The 18611-nt window shown below is 40.5% G+C and overlaps 1 protein-coding gene across 2 annotated transcripts in view; it reads right to left on the bottom strand.

Annotated features, from left to right (window-relative positions):
* arid2 (AT-rich interactive domain 2) overlaps positions 1-18611 on the bottom strand; it is a 41245-nt gene that overhangs the window by 9777 nt on the left and 12857 nt on the right. For both annotated transcript variants that reach the window (XM_074697906.1, XM_074697907.1), the window contains 5 exons: positions 12694-12827; positions 5190-5408; positions 4765-4832; positions 3727-3796; positions 3133-3383 (listed from right to left, as the gene is read on the bottom strand). In XM_074697906.1, coding sequence (XP_074554007.1) covers positions 3133-3383; positions 3727-3796; positions 4765-4832; positions 5190-5408; positions 12694-12827 — 742 coding nt within the window. The remainder of the gene's footprint in view (positions 1-3132; positions 3384-3726; positions 3797-4764; positions 4833-5189; positions 5409-12693; positions 12828-18611) is intronic.

Genomic DNA, 18611 nt, shown 5'->3' with positions numbered 1-18611 from the left:
CATTTAGAGATCCAACATGCAGCGACACTCCAACAAATCTCAGAAAGAACGAGCTGCACTAGATGTTTTCAGTTGCCATCTTATAGGTGACCACACATGAGTAGAAAGAGTCTTAATGGACCAGGTTTTCACTGATCATTTGGATACAGAAAGGATCTCATCTTCATTCTAGGACTGCACCTGGTCTGTTGTCTGTGCATCTGTTACACCTGGCTTTTGTGTTACTAAAAGTGTGTGTGCATCTGAAAAGGAGTCTAAATTCTGGCAGACATGTAAAAGTACAAGCCTTTTCAAGCTGCCAGTTCAGGGTGTGATAAGTACGCTTCTGTAACATCTCATAGTAACAGAGGTGTATCAGGGGCAAGATAGAACTGTACTGTAGTGTATGTGTGTGAGATACTACTGCAGCTTCCTTTTAATCACACGAAAGGATGCCAGCTTTATGCAGTTGTAGGATCAATGGGAAAAAAAAAACAAAAAATGTGATCATAGTAATATCGCAATGAAAACCTGTTGTTTGCAATAACATCTGACACAAGTTAAAAAGACTGAAGTTTGGGAGCAGATAAAATCCAGTTAAATTTTTAGTTTGAGGCAGCCTTAGTTGCAACACATAAGCAAAAGGTGCCAGACTAATATTTACACGATCAACACAGACAGATAAGGCAGAGCTCAGCAGTATCGAATCATCATAATTCATTCTGTGCCAGAAACCCAGAAATTCAATTAATAGCATCAAAGGCTTTAACTGATTCTATCAGGGACCCTATGCCTACACTTTCTAAAAATAGATCTGTTCTCATTTACATGCATCTCAAACCAATAAATGAGATAATAAAATTGAAGAGTGCCCATGAAACGTACTCACTTAGTTTTCCTCTAACACTCTTAACTTGTAAATTCATTTCTGCATTGGTGTGTAAAGTTGGAGCTCAGCACCTGCTGGAAAACGTGATTCTTCACCTTTGCCAAATTAATATGATAAAATTATTCTGAGAAACAGACTGCTTGGAAGTGGCAGAGCACACCATCTGGCAAACATTGTCCTCATTTCTTGAGAAACTCACACCACAAATACACAGGATTGTGTTTAATAACATGACATCTGCTGGTGGGTCCGTAATGAACCCAGTGGGCATAGAGTCATCATTAACTGTCAATTCATCTGACTTCTGCAGATAATTTTCTTAGCAGGCTGAGCAAAGTCTGACCAGCACTGCAGTTCAACTTGCTTGGTGAAGGAGCAAAGGTGTGGACTCATTTATTGTTTTCATTGTTCTGAGCAGACAGCTGCCTGTTGCCTGTTGGAGCTGAGTGAAGCTTTTGCACACATACATTAAACTTTACCACACAAAAAAAGATGTCATTTCTTGGTCAGTGTGACATTTTTTTCCATCACTACCTACATGCCCAACCCATTGCTGGCCTTGCCATAGCCAGTACCCCTGTTCAGAACAAGCATAAAGGATCCATGTCAGGGTATATGCTGAAATCCTGAGGTTAAATTCAATACCTTTTTAAGACTTTTTTAAAAACCTTTCTTAAGACCCTACCGCAACTTTAAGCTGCTGTTAGCAACCAATCTTTGATGATTGTAGTCTTGATTTTGACATGAATTAGGTAAGCTGAGAAGGACTAAAGCTTGAAAGTACAAATGAAACAAAAGACAGGTTAATTTACATTCCCATTACCACAAGTAACAGTTATTTAAGGCCAACTTGCATAAAATACATACCGATGGCTACTGTACATACTGAGTTTGTTGTCACATTAGCCTACGGATATGTTGGGCTGCTAGCAATACATATAGCCCGCGCCTCACAAAATTACAACTTTGCTTGTTGTCACGTTTCAAACAACAGTGCTATGTAACTGTATTGATAAATACCTTATCTCATCGTGTAATATCCAGTAAAAAGGTGATTTTAACAAAGAAAATTTGTTCCAAAACAACCGGGATCAGGAGAAGCTGGGGGAAGCTTTCTCTAAATCGTAAGAATCCAAAATCCGTGGTCATCAAAAGTCCAAGAAATTTTCTCAGGAGGCTTGAGAAACTCTTGTGATCTAGAGAGAAATATTTTGAGACGCTAAAGCTTTTTCCAGATCCTCACGCTGGTCTGTGATGAGTGTGACAAGCAAAATGATCGTCCAATCACCAGGTGTGGTTATTTTTGAAGCTTCAGACCCTGAAAACATTTTCAAAACAGATGGACTATTTCTGTGGCGGATATATGGAAATGTCTGTCCGGCGTGTCAGGTTAGTTTGTTACAGTCGCAAGGAGGAAAAGAAATATTCATGGATACGTTTGGAGTCAAAGCTTGAATATCATAGAAATGTAATACCTCATAACATTACAATTAAGACTTTTTAATCCTTTTTAAGGGCCTTAATTTTCCCACAACTGATTTATCAACTTTTAATACTTTTTAAGACCCGGCGGACACCCTGCATTTGCTTATAATCAAGTAGAAAACTGTTTTTACCCTCTAGATGTGTCAAAAATCATCACTGACAAGCAGTTTGAATAACAGTGCTAGGTCATTTGGGTCTTTCTAAATGTAAGCTTAAATTGTTACACAGTTACTGAACTGTGTGCTTCTCAGTTTTGAATTTAACACCTTGTTTCTACAGGAGGTAGCAAGCTAGTTAGCTGGATAGCTGCTGACATTACAGATGATTTTGGGTGACAATGTTTTCTATTTTGAAAAACCTTTGCAAATACTTGGTGTCACCAAGTCTGATGCCTGCTCCAACATCATGTGTAAAGACAAAGCTTGACTGATCTGCAGTGCTTAGATACTGTTGCCATGCTATTAAATCACTGTGAAAGGAAACAGCGCTGAATAGTACTGACATACAAGTTTTTTCTTCTTGATTGCAGAGCTCCAATTCTGGCTGTTTCTGAGCACAGATGATGCCTTAAGACAAGATACTTTGCAGTGTCACACTAACCTACATTTGGGAACAAAATCCTTTACACCTCTCACTTCCTCTACATTGCTGTGCCAAAGCCTGTAACATCAGGTCTTTAAAGAAACGTTCTTTCTGAGGGCATGCTTGGTTTATTTAGCAGGATTTTGTTAAGCACTGAAAAGTTTTGAGCCTGCGCTAAACAAGAGCACCACACCAACCTCAGCAGCCACGTTCCCCAACGTGTCGAGTCCAAGCTGTCGGAGTGAGATGAGGTTACAGTGGGCACAGAGCAAAAGGAAGCGCAGGCACGTTCGGTTGGCCGCCAGCAGCTTGACGTTGGCCTCCTCGAAGGAGAGGTTTCGCAGGATAACGGCAATCTGAAGCACCCGCTGGGCTTCCATGTCACTGATACCTGGGTTCCGCGGCGGGTGGAAGAGGCTCTGCCAGCGCTCCTCACACGACGTACCATCTGCAGAGAGAATGGAGCAGGAACAACTTAGAGCTTTGTGCCAGATGAGGCTGCGGGAACATATTGTTCTACAGGATTGAAAATGGTCTCAAAAATTCAGCTTTTAGAATCCAAACCACTTTTCTCAACTGCTCTGTTCCTCATGTATGAAGTTAAATATATGAGAAAGACGCATTGAAAAGGCAACCAAAGTACATCCTCCTTACTGCTCAGAGGTATAACAGAATGAACAGTCAGGGTAAACAAAGTATGCCATCTTGGGCATTTTACATGTCAATAAAAAACAATGAGTACACAGAAGAGTACACTTTCCATTGTTTTCTGCCCTTCAGAGTTTGTTTACCTTGTGCTGGGCTGCTCTTGTCCCAGATCAGCTCCCTGACTTCAGCGTCCTCCACCACCTCTTTCCAGAACTGCGGGGGAAGAGCAGCTGTTAGCAGTGCATTCAAAATGATGCCGATCATTTAAGTGTGCTCCAATTCCACAATAGGGGACTGATTGCAGCTTTCATAATCAGAACAGACCTGCTTTACTGTCAATCCAGTAACTATGGACTGACCATTTACAAGAGACTGATTTGTTTGACATGTTGACTGTAGTCTATCGCCACCTGCTGCATCAGTATGTGAAGTGAATAGAGATAAATTGTCCTAATATTCAGCAGCTTAAACTGTGATACCAGTCTGTGACACTGTCAGAGATGTTTGATGATTTTAGTTAAATGCTGATGTCATCTTGAATCAATAGCTGACCAGTAAATGTGATGAATGAATCTTATTTCAAATCAGTATTTTTTTTTTCAATCAGTGCTAAATGGTTCAGAAAGATGAAGCTGAACTCTGTGCACTTTGGGAATTCTACAACCAGAATGCTGAACAAAAAAAGAGTAATTTGAATGTAATAACATTTATGTGTTTTACAAATTTAAAGTGCATGAGGGAAGAATTTTTCCCACAACCCATAAAACTTGCACCATGTTACTCAATGAAAACAGAGACTACAGACTAGAACCTTCTGAATCACATACACTGTGGCTTTTCACTGACTGTGACCTCTGACCTCTCTTAAGGACTATTAGCTGCGATGATGCACCCATGACAGAGGATAAATTAAGTGCTACATTATATTGGAGTCATGACTTTACTTCCGTCCATGCTTTTTAAACTGAATGTGATCTGAGTGAACCGACCTCTGTGCTGCTTTTAAAGATGTACCCTAAGAGAAAACTGCTCTCTGATGGTCGTCTGAAAAACCACTGTTTTTCTGCTAATCTTTACACTTAAATGTGGATTCACTGACAGAAATAGCACAGACTTTATACAAAACAAGCAAATCAAAAGACACATCTAGCTTTCTGAAGAAAGACTTTGCAAAACTTTACCCGAACAAAGTCCCGTGAGGTTTTCTCCTTCCAGTCCGACCCAAATACCCCGGAGAAGCTGCCTAGCGCTGCAAAGATTAAGAAGGAGGGTTAGAGCAGAGCATCAGTATTATTGGTTTCTTTCATATGCACCCTTACATTCTCTTTCAGTAAGTTTATACCTACGACAAGGCAAGAACCTTCGATCTTTGACAAAAAGGGAAGCCAATCAGGGAAAGACTGCTCGGTTACCATGAAATTTGTACATTTCAACTAGATTACATTCACACTTAAGCTATTTTATCTATATGCAGATATTCTACATTAAAATTCCCCAAGTCTACTGGTTACAAAGCTTACAGATGAAAAGAGGAACAAGTTTGTTTCCCTGCTACTGGCCATTAAACAACAAATCAAAGCAAAGATTTGTGGATTTGTGAACCTACAGTCATCGAAGACGCCGGCATGGGCCAGCAGCAACGTGACCAGTTTGGGGTCCTTGTCCAGCTGCATAGCGTGCTTGCTCTCGTTTGAAAGCAGAGTGCAAACATTAACAGCAAAGTCAACTTCATTGGGTAGGCCCGAAAGGAGAGACAGCACCAGTTTGTTGTAGTCGCACGGCGGAACAAAATCTGTTGACAGTCCATAGCTTTGGCGGAGATAGTCTGGAAGAAAAAGAGAAAAAGAAAAGGTTTGTAAGTAAACTTGAATACACTGTGTTGAAAACACAGAGTAAATGTCTCAAACAGAACAAATGAATCGAGTACAGTTGTATCCAATGCTCCAAGGAAACAAGTGGCAATGAGCGACCTAGCTGTGAATATTTTCATGTTTCCTGTCACACTGAACTGTTATCTTAGCATTGATAGGCTGGCATAGAATCTCTAAAGGCATATTTCAAGCACTTCTGCTCCTACTACAGCTGAAACGATTCCTCGAATGATTCAAGGTACTCGATTACAAAACTCGAGTACTCGAGTAATTTTCTCCGCCTCGAAGAATCGTTTAATTTTTAAAAAGAGCAAAGAGTGGTATTTCAAATAGAGCTGAGGCCATATTAAGAGAGTTTTCAGACCCCTCAAGCTACCTCTTATACAAAATAGCAACAAGAAACAAAGCTAGCTCCTTTTCTGGAGTTTGGAGACTAATGGGTCATTCTACGAAACAGGTGCCATTTGGGTCCGCAACATTTAATGAGATGTACAGGGCACAAAAAATGTGTCAAAGTGTGTTTACAAATTTTGGAGCTACCAAAGCAAGTGCTCTTATTGACATGCTGTATCAGAAAATGTTATTTATTAAAGAGAAAATGTTTCATTTGAAAAATAACTTCTCTTTAACTAAACAAAAATGTATCTTATCCGATTACTCGATTACTCGATTGGATTTTCAGTAGAATACTGGAATACTAAAATATTCAATAGCTGCAGCCCTAGCTCCTACATTCCTATTACAAACTCACACAGAGCTGATCTTTGCTTTGTGTTCCTGTGCTGCCATCAAGTCACCAACATTATTTCATGTTTTCAGAGAAAAGATGTTTAACTTTTGGAGAGAGAGAGCAGCCATAAATTCAAGACGTATTCCAAACTCTCTGAAATGTATAAATTAAAGGAAGCACAGTTAACTGAAAAAGTAAACACAAATGAGCCGTGTATTTCTAATCGTGTTACAAAACATTAAGTGCTTTTATGATACTTGACCCTGAGAAGTTTTGAGGAGAAGCAGTGAGGAAAAGCAGTTTGATGAAAGCAGCAGCATTCAGGCTAAAGCGTAAAAGCCAACAACATTTAGTGAAAAATAGAAAGCTGTCCGAGTCTATTCTCTCTTTGGTTCCTTTTCTGCACACCTTCAGCCGCTTTTACTCAGATTTATTTTTTATTTAACCGAGTTAAAGCAAACTAAATAGGGCAATGAGCTGCTCAGTGAAAGCACTTTTTAGTTCCAATTAGCCTGATGAGCCGTGTCTTGTCTGACTGAGGAACATGAATGTTCTTTTAACTTTTAATTGTGTTTGTCTGTGAGTCAGTCAACCTCCATGATGAGCTTTTCATAATTAAAAAGTCTTATAATCCTGAATTCTCGAGAACCTTTTGTGTGCGAGGGGGCCGGAGCCCTGACTTGAATATTATTCAGCAGCTCAAAACTGACAGACGCTTGTGTCTGTTAAGTGCAGTCACTCTGTCAACGAAGACCCGAGCCTCCTCCCATGCTACGGCTTGATTTTCTGCCATCAATCATTTTGTGTGCATTGGTGTCATTTTTTCATACACAGGGTATTTCAATTTGATGCAGGATTTTTGTAGCCTGCTGCCTCTGGAAACCAATCATAAAGCAGAAAGGAGTCCTGCTGAGTGAATTTGATTTCCATGCTGAAAAGGTTTGTGGAGGCAAATGTAATTCAGCGCAGTTTCTATTACAGTAGCCAGAGCTCCTGTGTCTGCTCGTCTTGCAGCTAGCCACCACTACGCTAACAACCTATTTAACAGACAAAGCTCCATAAGCTGACTGAATTAAAGTGGTTGAAGGCCACAACATGACAAGACAACAGGCTGGATCAAAGCACAGGAGGAGCTCTCTCTGAATTGACTATCAAAAAGCTGACTATCATTGACTCTGCCAAGCTACCAGCAGGATATCAGCCTGGTCAGCCTGGACATTCTATAACATTATGGTAAAATGTTGATTCAGAGCCTGGGTACAGACTGAGTTCAGCTATGAAAGGAACATAATAGAGCTGCACCAATAAATCAACCAGGCAGATAGATTAGAGTGTGGAAGCTCAAAAGTAACACGAAAATAAAGTAGAGAAATGTCAAACTAGATCCCAGACTGTTAAAAAAACACTGTCCATAAATTCAAGAATATAAAATCTGTGGCTGTGTGTTGATGATTATAAGATGTACCGATTGTTAAAATCAGGGACAAAATTGATATGTAAAGGAAATATTTGGGAGATAGTTGCTTCAGACACCAGGGTACCAGACACTGCGACACTGACATCTGTGTAAGGCACATTGTTTGTTGACTGGTGGATGTCTGTCAATATGGTCAGTATCAACTTGGCTGTATAAAGATAAAGGGGTGGGCTGATGTATTGTATGAGAATGGGTATGGTCTGTATCATCATTTCTCGTGACAAATGTGCATGGGAAAACTAAAACAAACATCCATAAAGTTTATATGAGTTTATGCAGAGATGCAAAGGAATTAAGGATGGGCGAGTACTGATACCAGGTATCAGTATTGGACAGATACCAACCTTAATATAAGGTATGTGTACTCGTAAAGGCTGCTGATTTTTTGGCACCTTTGTTCATTTATTTTTTTCGAAAAAAGGCTGATCACTCAGAGAGAGTTCTTTGCGTTTTATTTTGAACTCAATGGCAGAGTGACTGTGCTACCTTTATTCAAAACGATCTGTCACTTACAGTCAAAACTAGGGGTGGGTAAAAATATTAATGAATCGATGCATCAAAATATTGCCTCGTCCAACTCAATATCGATTCAGCAAACCCTCTGAATCGATTTGATTCGTTATTCGCATTGAGTGGACAAGGGCCACGAGAGACCAAACAACAAAAAAATGACAGCCAAAGCAGCAGCAGAGGCATAAAGCCAGATCCTTCAGCTTTAAAGTCTGATGTTTGGGTTGTTTTATTCAGGGTATATGCTTAAATCCTGAGGTTAAATTCAATACCTCTTTAAGACTTTTTTAAAAACCTTTCAAAAATAAGTATAAAATTTAACACCTCATAACATTACGATTAAGACTTTTTAATACTTTTTAAGGGCCTTAATTTTCCCACAATTGATTTATCAACTTTTAATACATTTTAAGACTCGGCGGACACCCTGTTATTGCTCCAAAAGGTGAGGTGACATACCACATATGTTTACATGTGGCATGGAAATTGGTAACCAAAGCATTTAAATCAATATCAACCTGAATCGCAACCTAAAGAATCAAAATCAAAATCGAATCGGGAGGTTCTTAGCAATACCCAGCCCAAGTCAAAACTTTATGTATCAAAGGTACCACTAGTAACGGTATTTGGTATCAGTGAGTACTAGGGGTGTAATGGTACATGTATCCATGCCAAACCGCTACGTAAGGCCGTTCTGTTCAGTACAATGCTATATTCGAACGAGTACAGTAAGTTTACGTTAGCCACTGCACACGGCTCTTTAATATTCACGTGAGTACTCGTCTATGATTGGCTGAGCAGGGAAGGTGTTTTAATATTCATGAGGAAAGTGGTCTGTGATTCGTGCTTTGCGATCATGTGCATATCATGTGGACGCGACGTCTCACGGTGAGCCAATCAGAAGATGAATATCAAAGAGCTTCCGTAGCTACAGGAGCTTGTGTCTGAATAGTGCATCATGGCTGCTGCTAACGACAACCGGAGCTTGAAGAGCCTCCCCCCTTGCTGTATAATGGCAAGTTTTTGGTTTAATAAACATGCTAAACAAGCAAATGGTTTTGCGTTGTTCCATACTGTACCGTAACTGTACCGAACCATGACCCTAAAACCAAGGTACGTACCGAACCATGATTTTTGTGTACCGTTACACCCCTAGTGAGTACTCAAGAAAGAGTAATCGTACTGGTATCAGTCTGAAAAACGTGGCACTGAACATCCCTAAAAGGAATATAAAAAATAACCACACCCTCTAAAAGGTTTGAGATAATTCATAGTAGGGATGAACTGATCTCACTCTAAAAGTCTCAAGACCAAACCTGGGCTTGCGGATCAACCAGCACAGATACTGATCCAATCCCCATACTAACTTTAGCGTTTCATATCATCATCATGGAGGGAATCATGTTTTGTCATCTCTGGGATTTTCTTACTTTGTGAACCAAAATGAAAAAAAATAAGACACAACAACCTACTTGTGTTTATGTAATGCATGCACTTGGTTGTTCTAAACCATGGAGAGCACAGAGCTAGGTTGAATAGATCTTTCTTATAAATTGGCCCTTTATCACCACTTTCTAATCTAACTCTGTGTCTTTGTCAGACTGATACCTGACACCAGAATCGGATCTGTACATCCTTAATACATTCCAGTAGATACAACTCAGTGTTGTATTTTCAGAGAAGAAAAAAATATTTTTAAGCCCAACAGTAAAAAATGTTGAACATTAAATGTTGTTAAGCACAGGCTTGGTTTATCACCAGTACATTCACTGAAACTGAGACTATGAGCAACAACATTCGCAGAAGTTCTCATTCCTGGTTATGGTCTGTTTTTTATTTTAATCTACTGAGTATAAAAGTCTTATGATGGAAAGTATTAGTTCAAGATGACAATGCCTTTTCACAATTAAGCCAAAAAAGTCAATCACTCCACTCTGGTAACACAGATCAATACATTATCATTCAAAACAAACGCAAGTTTCACGGAAACTGAAAGTGCACAGTCAGCAGAAAACCACTGGTCTCCGTGCCTGATTCATTCCTTCAAAAGTTCACTGCAGTGTTTCACGAGTCTTTCCCCACATGGTCGTGTTTGGAGTCATGTCACCATGCAGGCAAAGGGCTGTCTGTTAATGAAACAAGCCTGCAAAGAGCTGCAGGCTCTGATCTAAGCTGTGCTGGAGGGAAAACCAACAAGTGCTTCATCCTTCCTTTCATGAAAAAACGGCTGTCAGCAGAGTCAATTATCTCTGAGAGCAGCTTGTGGTCAACTCTACAACACTGTGGAGCTAATGGACAACCTGCTTTCACTGAGAGTGTGCATGCGACAGACAAGGGGCTGGCCTTGGCAAATCGTACAAATATGTTCAGTTTGAAATATGATGTGGTTACTGGAGGACTGGGCTTCCATCATAAAAGCAGCAGCATGCCTGGGTTTAAATGATTTAGTCAGCGCTGAGGTGTGTGTGGGCAATGTCCAAAAAGAAAAAAAGGGACCAACAGTTTCTGCAAACACATGCTTGATAGCCTTGGTTCAAACACAACAGTGCTTAGCAAGGTGAGGAGTGAATTAAATGAGTCAGAGTGATGAAAGGGATGAATGTGAACTACAGTAAGGAGGCTTATGTGTTGATTAAAAAGATGAAAGTGGAGCTAGGACAGAGATCCTCTGACAGGTTTGTTAAAACACTGTACGGATAAAGAGAAGATTTTTAAAAACTAGTTTGTGCGTCAGTAACAGATCGTGTGCCATAATACCCAGTTGTACACAGACTTTTGGGTACATGGAAGAGAAGAACAACCTGACATGATGACGAAGAGGAGTGATGTTAATGGAAGAAGAAAAGGGGGATGTGTAGAGGACGACATTTCTGACTAGAATCAACTTCAGCAGCTATTTTGGATTTAGCCTTGGTCTTTGGATGAAAGGGTCAATCAGGAAGTCTAGTGTATTTCCATTCACTAAGAAGTTTTCACATTTTAATCATAAGTTTGTCACTGGCTTCCAGTAGCAGCTTGAATCAAATTCAAAGTTCTTAGGGATGGGTACCTTTCACATTTGAAACTATACGGTACCGGTACTCAACGGTACCAAGTTTCGGTACTTTTTTGTGTTTATGTGGTAAAAAATATCAATTTGTTTAATAATGAAATATTAAAAAAAAATTCATTTTAACAAATTTATTCTTCAATATATAACCTTGCAATGCTGTGTTCATGTCCAGCATGGAAAATCACCTGCTCTTCCACTCCCTCACAGTCACAAGGATGCGTTCAGGTACCTTAACATGGTATCTTTTGGTTTTACATGAATCGATACCCGGTACTTTTCACAGAATTCGGTCGGTACCTATAAAAGTACCTAATTCAGGACCCATCATCCCTACTTTTTCTTCTGGCTTACAAAACATTGACAAGAACCACTCCTGCCTACCTGGGGTCCCTCATCCAGGTCTACACTCCTTCTCTCCCACTGCGCTCTGCTTGTGGAAGACGTCTGGTGCTTCCAGCCCAGCGCAGCTCTAAATTGCTAGCCAGACGCTTCTTCTCTGTTGTGCCCAAATGGTGGAATGAATTACCTAACTCTTTACGATCCGCAGAGTCGCTTTCTACTTTTAAGAGATGTCTGAAAACCCATCGTTTCAAGGAACACTTGAGCACTGAAGCTGATCCTTCTCCTCTTTGTCTTCAGGGGCAGAATGAGTCAGAAGGTCTTAGACCCAGCTCTTAGTGAATTTTCAGCACTAATTTCTGAATGTTGACTAAGGTTGAAGTATATTGTTGCGGCAATTAGTTGTGGTTTGTTGGCGAGAGTACTCTACATTATTTAAAATAAAATATAATAAAATAAGAAAGAAAGAAAAAAAAGTTCCTGCACTTAATGGCAGCACCTGCAGCCAAATAACTTGTAACCTTTGTCACACTAACTAGGTTTTTCTGTCTAAATTCTTGCTTGTATAGTAAGTCCCTTTGGACAAAAGCATCTGCTAAATGAAACTGTAAAAGTTTAAGTCTCTAAGCCAATTTAATCAGCCAGCGAGAACATCCAACATAACAAACTTCCCAACATTTTAATAAATGCCTCTTCTTTTAAACAGATTATTGAGATGGATGAGGTCAGAGAGGGAAATTGTAAGTTTTGAATGTCAAACACTGGACCCCAAACCTGTACCCTGTAACACACGACAAGTATGAGCTCTGTTTGAACCTCCATGTTGCATGCTACGCATTTCTTTTATCTTGTTTCTTTTATCTCGCGCTACAGCTCTGATGCAATGAAGCTCTGGTTTAATCACATCTGAGCCAGAATTTTATGTTTGAGTTGAGAAGAGAAAAGGACAGGATGAACCACGGGAGAAAAAGGAAACTGAGTGAGACAGTGACAAATGGAGAGAAAGACATAAATCCATGAGCCTGATTCTGATGTGATCAGGGCAGGAACACCTGCAGCCAGAAAGAGAGGAACAGAAAAGAAGAAGAAATGTCTCTTAATAGAGAGGAAAAATGGGTTGACTGTGCCTACCTGACACACTGTGTTGCTGGTAGTTATAGGAGTTAGGAATTGCACCAATTGGAAGAGAGGTTTTGGGATTCCCCGGCTGCGTTTCTTCATCATCCTCGCCGAAGTGGTGGACTTTCTCATACTTCTCCAAGTATCTGCAGAGGAGGGAAAATAAAATAGATGATCAGTTAACACTTGTAGAGTAGGATTCAGAGCTCTGAAATCTTGCTGACTCAGGTTTTTCTCTTGAATTTTAAGGGGCAATCTTTGTTTCCTTTGAAGGCAGAAGGCTAAAAGTCTTGGCAGCATTCGGTATCTGTGATACTAACTTTAGCTACTCGCTGTGCCTTCGTGTTTTAAAAGTGAAAGTTGGCACAGTTTCAACTAACTAAACAGACTCAGAGACTCACAAATGTCTGGGATAATCTTGTCTTTTCTTTACAACTACTAACATGTCCAAGTATACTGAGCTGTTGATGTTAAAAAAGGCAGAAATATGAAGATAAACATCACATCACTCATGCAAAAAGTTTGAATGAAGATTCTGTTGGGAAGCAGTTTGCTGAACAGATAAAACACTGTTCATGCAAATAAAAACAATGTACCAGGACGTAGAATGTGATCTAAGAACTGCAAGGTAAACACTCTTCCTCTAAGCACAACAGGAGATTACTTCAGGAACCACTTTTTGGTCCTACTGGCTCATGACTTTTCTGGAAGAAATTAAACTTGGAGAATATAAACTGGTGAATGAGTGTACACGCAAGAAATCGAAAAGAGAAAATCTTTATTTTTACTGGGAGTGAAAGCAAAATATTAAACAGGTCCAGGAAGACAAAAAATGACAAGACTAACTGTGGTTTTCTCAATATGACTAGCAGTAGCAGAGCTAGCACCACCAGCCTGCAACCTTCTGTTAGAGATGTCTTGATAAAGATTTTCTGACTTCTAATCCGATCCGATTTTTTCAAGATATATTTTGCCTATACCAATCCGATCCCTTTCTCTGATAAATCCCGTACTTTGTTGGTGATTCCATTGTAAATGATGAATCATATTTGTTGTATTAAAGTGAGACCTTCTCCAGGAACACTCACTTTACAAGTGTTGCAAGATGCTGTTTTACTATCGTTGCTTTCCAAAGAGAAGTAGTCCCACATAGAGGACATGTTTGCAACATGGTTTGATTTACAGCAGCCGTAAAGCGTGACGGTGCTGAAAACACATGAAAACTGGATGAATTTCGATGTTACCCACCTCCTCCAAAAATAGCCACATCAGGTGCCAATACCGATCAGTTTAACAGACCAGGACATCCCTACTCTCTGTGTGGGTTATGCCCACAAAACTTTTTGACTCCTTTACTTATTGACGTTACAACATCTGCATCAAATTACTTTACTTCCCTCATTTCTTAATGAATAAAAATTCTGAAGACCTTGTAAAACACAAAAATAAACATAAACGAGACAGATGTTATGCTTTTACCGTTTACCTTTCATTGCCCGCTGCCTGTCTTAACCGATAAAGGCAGCAATGGTGTTGAAAACAAAAATTTATGTTATCAGACTGATGAAGACCATTTACTCATTCATTCATGAGACAACTTTGAGAGATCAAGCATTTAATGATAGTACTAACTGACCCCAACACAACACATTTACCCTCAGCCTCAAAACTATAAGTTACATCTTTATTAAAGGATAAGTTCGGTATATACAGCTTTTACATTGTTTATAGAATGAAGTAGAACAAAATACTCACCCAGAAGGTTTTTCTGATCCAAGCAGTGCTTCGGGAGATATTTAGATCTAAAGTCGTGCAGCAGACGTCCGTATCATGGGATCCATCGGGGCATAGACAGTGCCGCTCATAAAACTGCATTAATCGTCCAAAAAGTCATGTTTTTCACCGATATTCCATCATGGTCCGCTCTGAGTTAGTCCTCTGCTGCAGTCTGTGTCACTCCAGACAGCGCAGTGTGGCTGTACTGACATCTGAACTGACGAAGACTTTGTTTATGTTTGTCCCTCAAAGAAAGGAGGAAGTGGAGTCAGCTCTCCAGAAAGTACTGCGCATGCGCGGAGGGGCAAACGTAAACAAAGTCTTCGTCAGTTCAGAGGTCAGTACAGCCACAGACTGCAGCAGAGGACTAACCCGGAGCGGACCATGATGGAATATTGGTGAAAAACACAATTAATGCAGTTTTAGGAGCGGCACTGTCTATGCCCCGATGGATCCCATTATACGGACGTCCGCTGCACGATTTTGGATCTAAATATCTCCAGAAGCACTGCTTGGATCAGGAAAACTTTCTGGGTGAGTATTTTGTTCTACTTCATTCTATAAACAATGTAAAAGCTGTATAAACCAAACTTATCCTTTAAAGCAGGATTGATGTCACTCTATTTAGTCTGGCAGTCATGAGCTTGTTAATGATCATTAAAGGGGGATGTCATGTTTTCCTTTGTTTCAAACATCACTATAAAGCAACAATGCTGGATGTTCAGATTTTCAAATTGCTCCATACATGTTGTAGAAATCCTTGAATGTGTCTGTAAACTGCTCAAAACCATCCCTTCTGGAAACAGCACAAGATTCCTACCAAACTTGCTGAAATGATGAGGTCATCATGGGGATCTCTCGAGGGGTGACACTTTGGAGGGGAGAGCCTCAAACACCAAAGTCTGCCCATAGTACTGCCTCAACAGGCCTCCAAAGGGCTGGCCAATCAGAGAGAAGACATTTTTTGAAGCAGGAGAGCATAAAGCCTAAAAGAGCCAAACAACCTCTCTTTAAAGAGCAGTAACCCCACAGCCTCTCACACACACACCTACTCCTCAGGCTCCTCTCTTTGCTTTCTTTTTTACCACATGAGGCTGCATGAGAGTTAGTCCTGCTGTAGTACAACATGCTGAGGTTACAGTGCTCAGAACTGACCACATTCTGAGAATCTGTATCGCCTTTGCACATTAATTCAAGCCCCCGATGATGAAATCAGAGTGAGAGCCGATGGAGGGGAGAAGCAGAGTGTGCTCTGCTGTGGAGGAAGAAAGGGAGGGCGTGTTTAATTTACTGCATCAGACTAACTGAAGGCCACACGGCAGTGGTGATCGTTTAATCTAAATTACCTGATTTTCATGATCCAAGGAAGATATTATCGTAACTGAAAATTAAATTGAATTAATCACCCGTCTTACTGACTCAGTTTAGTGCCTACTTGCAAAACAACGTTGAACCGATCTGCCAAGAAAATACACATCCCTACTCTTTACACTTCCATGCATCAGCACTGAGGTTAACAACAACAACACACTGTTTGACCTGGTTTGAAACATCATAGCAGTGACGCTTATGTCAGGTCAGAAATATAGTTCACAGTGAAACTTTAACAATGAGACCAAGATCTGAATACCTGTTTATTCGCAGTGAACTCAAACTGATCCACTCTCTTTTGCTCCCGGCAAACTCTTCTAAAAATGACTGATGTTTGAAAAAGGCTTGAAAGTTTTAAGCGAAGCCTGACACAGCTACAAACTAGGGATGCACTGATCCAACTTTTTTGGTTCTGATACCGATATCGAGGCTTTGGATATTGACCGATACCAGTGTTCAATAACCTGCGTGTCTTACTGTGGGATAAGGATAAGGATAACTATAGAACAGTTAAATGTTTGCCAGCAATTTGGTGAAAAAAACATGCTTCAGAATTTACATTAAAATTTTACTGTAATATTTTTTATCCTGTAGCAAAAAACAAAAAGTGCATCAGAGGTGACCTTTCAAATAAAGTATCTAAGAGCGCCGGTAGAAACGCTGGTTGCATGGATTGGCAGCATGAATCGGACCCTTCCTACTAGGGCTGCAGCTATCGAATATTTTAGTATTCAAGTATTCTACTGAAAATCCCATCGATTAATCGAGTAATCGGATAAAATACATTTTTGTTTAGTTAAAGAGCAGTTATTTTTCAAATGAAAAATTTTCTCTTTGAGAAATAGAATTTTCTGATACAGCATGTCAATGAGAGCACTTGCTTTGGTAGCTCCAAAATTTGTAAATACACTTTGACACATGTTTTGTGCCTTGTACATCTCATCAAATGTTGCGGACCCAAATGGCATCCGTTTCGTAGAATGACCCATTAGTCTCCAAACTCCAGAAAAGGAGCTAGCTTTGTTGCTAGTTGCTATTTTGTATGAGAGGTAGCTTGAGGGGTCTGAAAACTCTCTTAATATGGCCCCAGCTCTATTTAAAATACCACTCTTTGATCTTTTTAAAAATTAAACGATTCCTCAAGGCGGAGACAATTACTCAAGTATTTTTTGTAATCGAGTACCTCGAATGATTCGAGGAATCGTTTCGGCTCTACTTCCCACTGATACTGATCCAGCTTTGAGGGGCCCTGATACACCGATACCCAATACCAGGATTGGTATCAGTGCATACCTACTATAAACCATGGCTGAGATGAGCCAGGTGTAGCCCGAGATACACAGACAGCTTTTGTAGCAGCCAGTGGTTTGACTGTGTAAGGAAAAAACATCATCAAAAAGAGTGAAAGTGCAAATTTGGTTCAATTTCTAAACCTCTACCCAGCACAGGTAGCCAGCAGCGCCATAACAACAAAGTTCAAGATAATCAAATATCTCATTTCATTGAACAACTCATTTCAACATTTGCTTATCAGCAAGTTGCAGGACGTTGGTTTAGATAAACTCTACTCCATACATGTATATGAGATCATTTGAATAGAAACACCTCTTTTCAGAGACAGTCTGTAGGAGGCTACAACACAACCTGCTGTGAGCAGACACCAAGCACACAAGTCATCCTGAGCTGGAATCATTCTCACATCCACAAGAAGTTTCAGTGAAAAATATTCCCAGCAGCACACAACCAATACTGATCCAAGCTCACTTGGATTTGATGAACATCCTATGCTAATGCTGAGAAACCTGTGAGACAAACAAACACACTCACACGTAGCAAAATACCTCAGCTGTGATAGCGTGGTGAACCCAGCCTGTGTGGCTGTGAGTCACAGCGCAAGCACCCGTTTCTGAATGAGGCCCCGCTTGTTCATCGTGGCCAAGGTAATCCCCCGTCCGCTGGCTGCCGGGTGACACGCTGGACTATAAATACACTCAGCCTTCATTTGTAGAGCGAGTGAGAAAGAGACGGAGGGAGGGAGGGAGGAGCGTGAGAGCGGCAGAGATAGGCCCCCCGTCCCCGACTGCAGCGTCATCAACCGCTGTCTTGGCAGAGGCAAGGAAGAGGCTGAGGGTGCAGACGGGTGGGGGCATGAAGCCGAGAGGAGGGAGGGAGGGAGGGGGTTCAACTGCAGCTGCTCATGTCTGCACTTCCCCTTTTTTTCATACATGCACGAAAAGAGGAACATCAATCCCCTCCTACTCCATTGGAGCCACAGGGCGAATGGAAACCACAGGGTTTTCATTGTGAACTACAACTGTTCAGGAAATGTGTGTACTATCAATATCAATGAGGCACATTTCCCCTTCAAAATAAAAGCATAAAGCATGGAACTGACAGGGAATAAGAGCTAATAACCAGAAATAGGATCTGCAAACAGCCTCTGTCATGTTATCATGTTATTTTTGGTCTCATGTGCACTTACTCCTGCCTCCAATTACTCACATGAAGCAAATGTCTTGTTGACTGCCCCCTGCTGGACTTGGACGTAATCATGTCAACACACCCAGCACCAAACAGATATGTTTGCCGGCTGTCCAGCTCAGGCTGAGGAATGGTTGGCTTTGTCAATAATTACAGGACTGTTAACTGATGGCAACTCTGGAAATACTCGAAGAGTTGGATCATTTACTAAATGGAACATTTGTTGCCTTAAAGAAAATCTGAAGTCTACAAAAACTAGGGAATAAAGCACATGCATGTTAGACAGACAGTGAAGCATACAT

The sequence above is a fragment of the Halichoeres trimaculatus genome, unplaced genomic scaffold (genome assembly GCF_033239565.1).
Source record: "Halichoeres trimaculatus isolate MK-OKI-2021-1 unplaced genomic scaffold, fHalTri1.1 fHalTri1_scaffold_21, whole genome shotgun sequence".
Classification (NCBI taxonomy): domain Eukaryota; kingdom Metazoa; phylum Chordata; class Actinopteri; order Labriformes; family Labridae; genus Halichoeres; species Halichoeres trimaculatus.
This window is presented reverse-complemented; position numbering and strand designations above follow the sequence as displayed.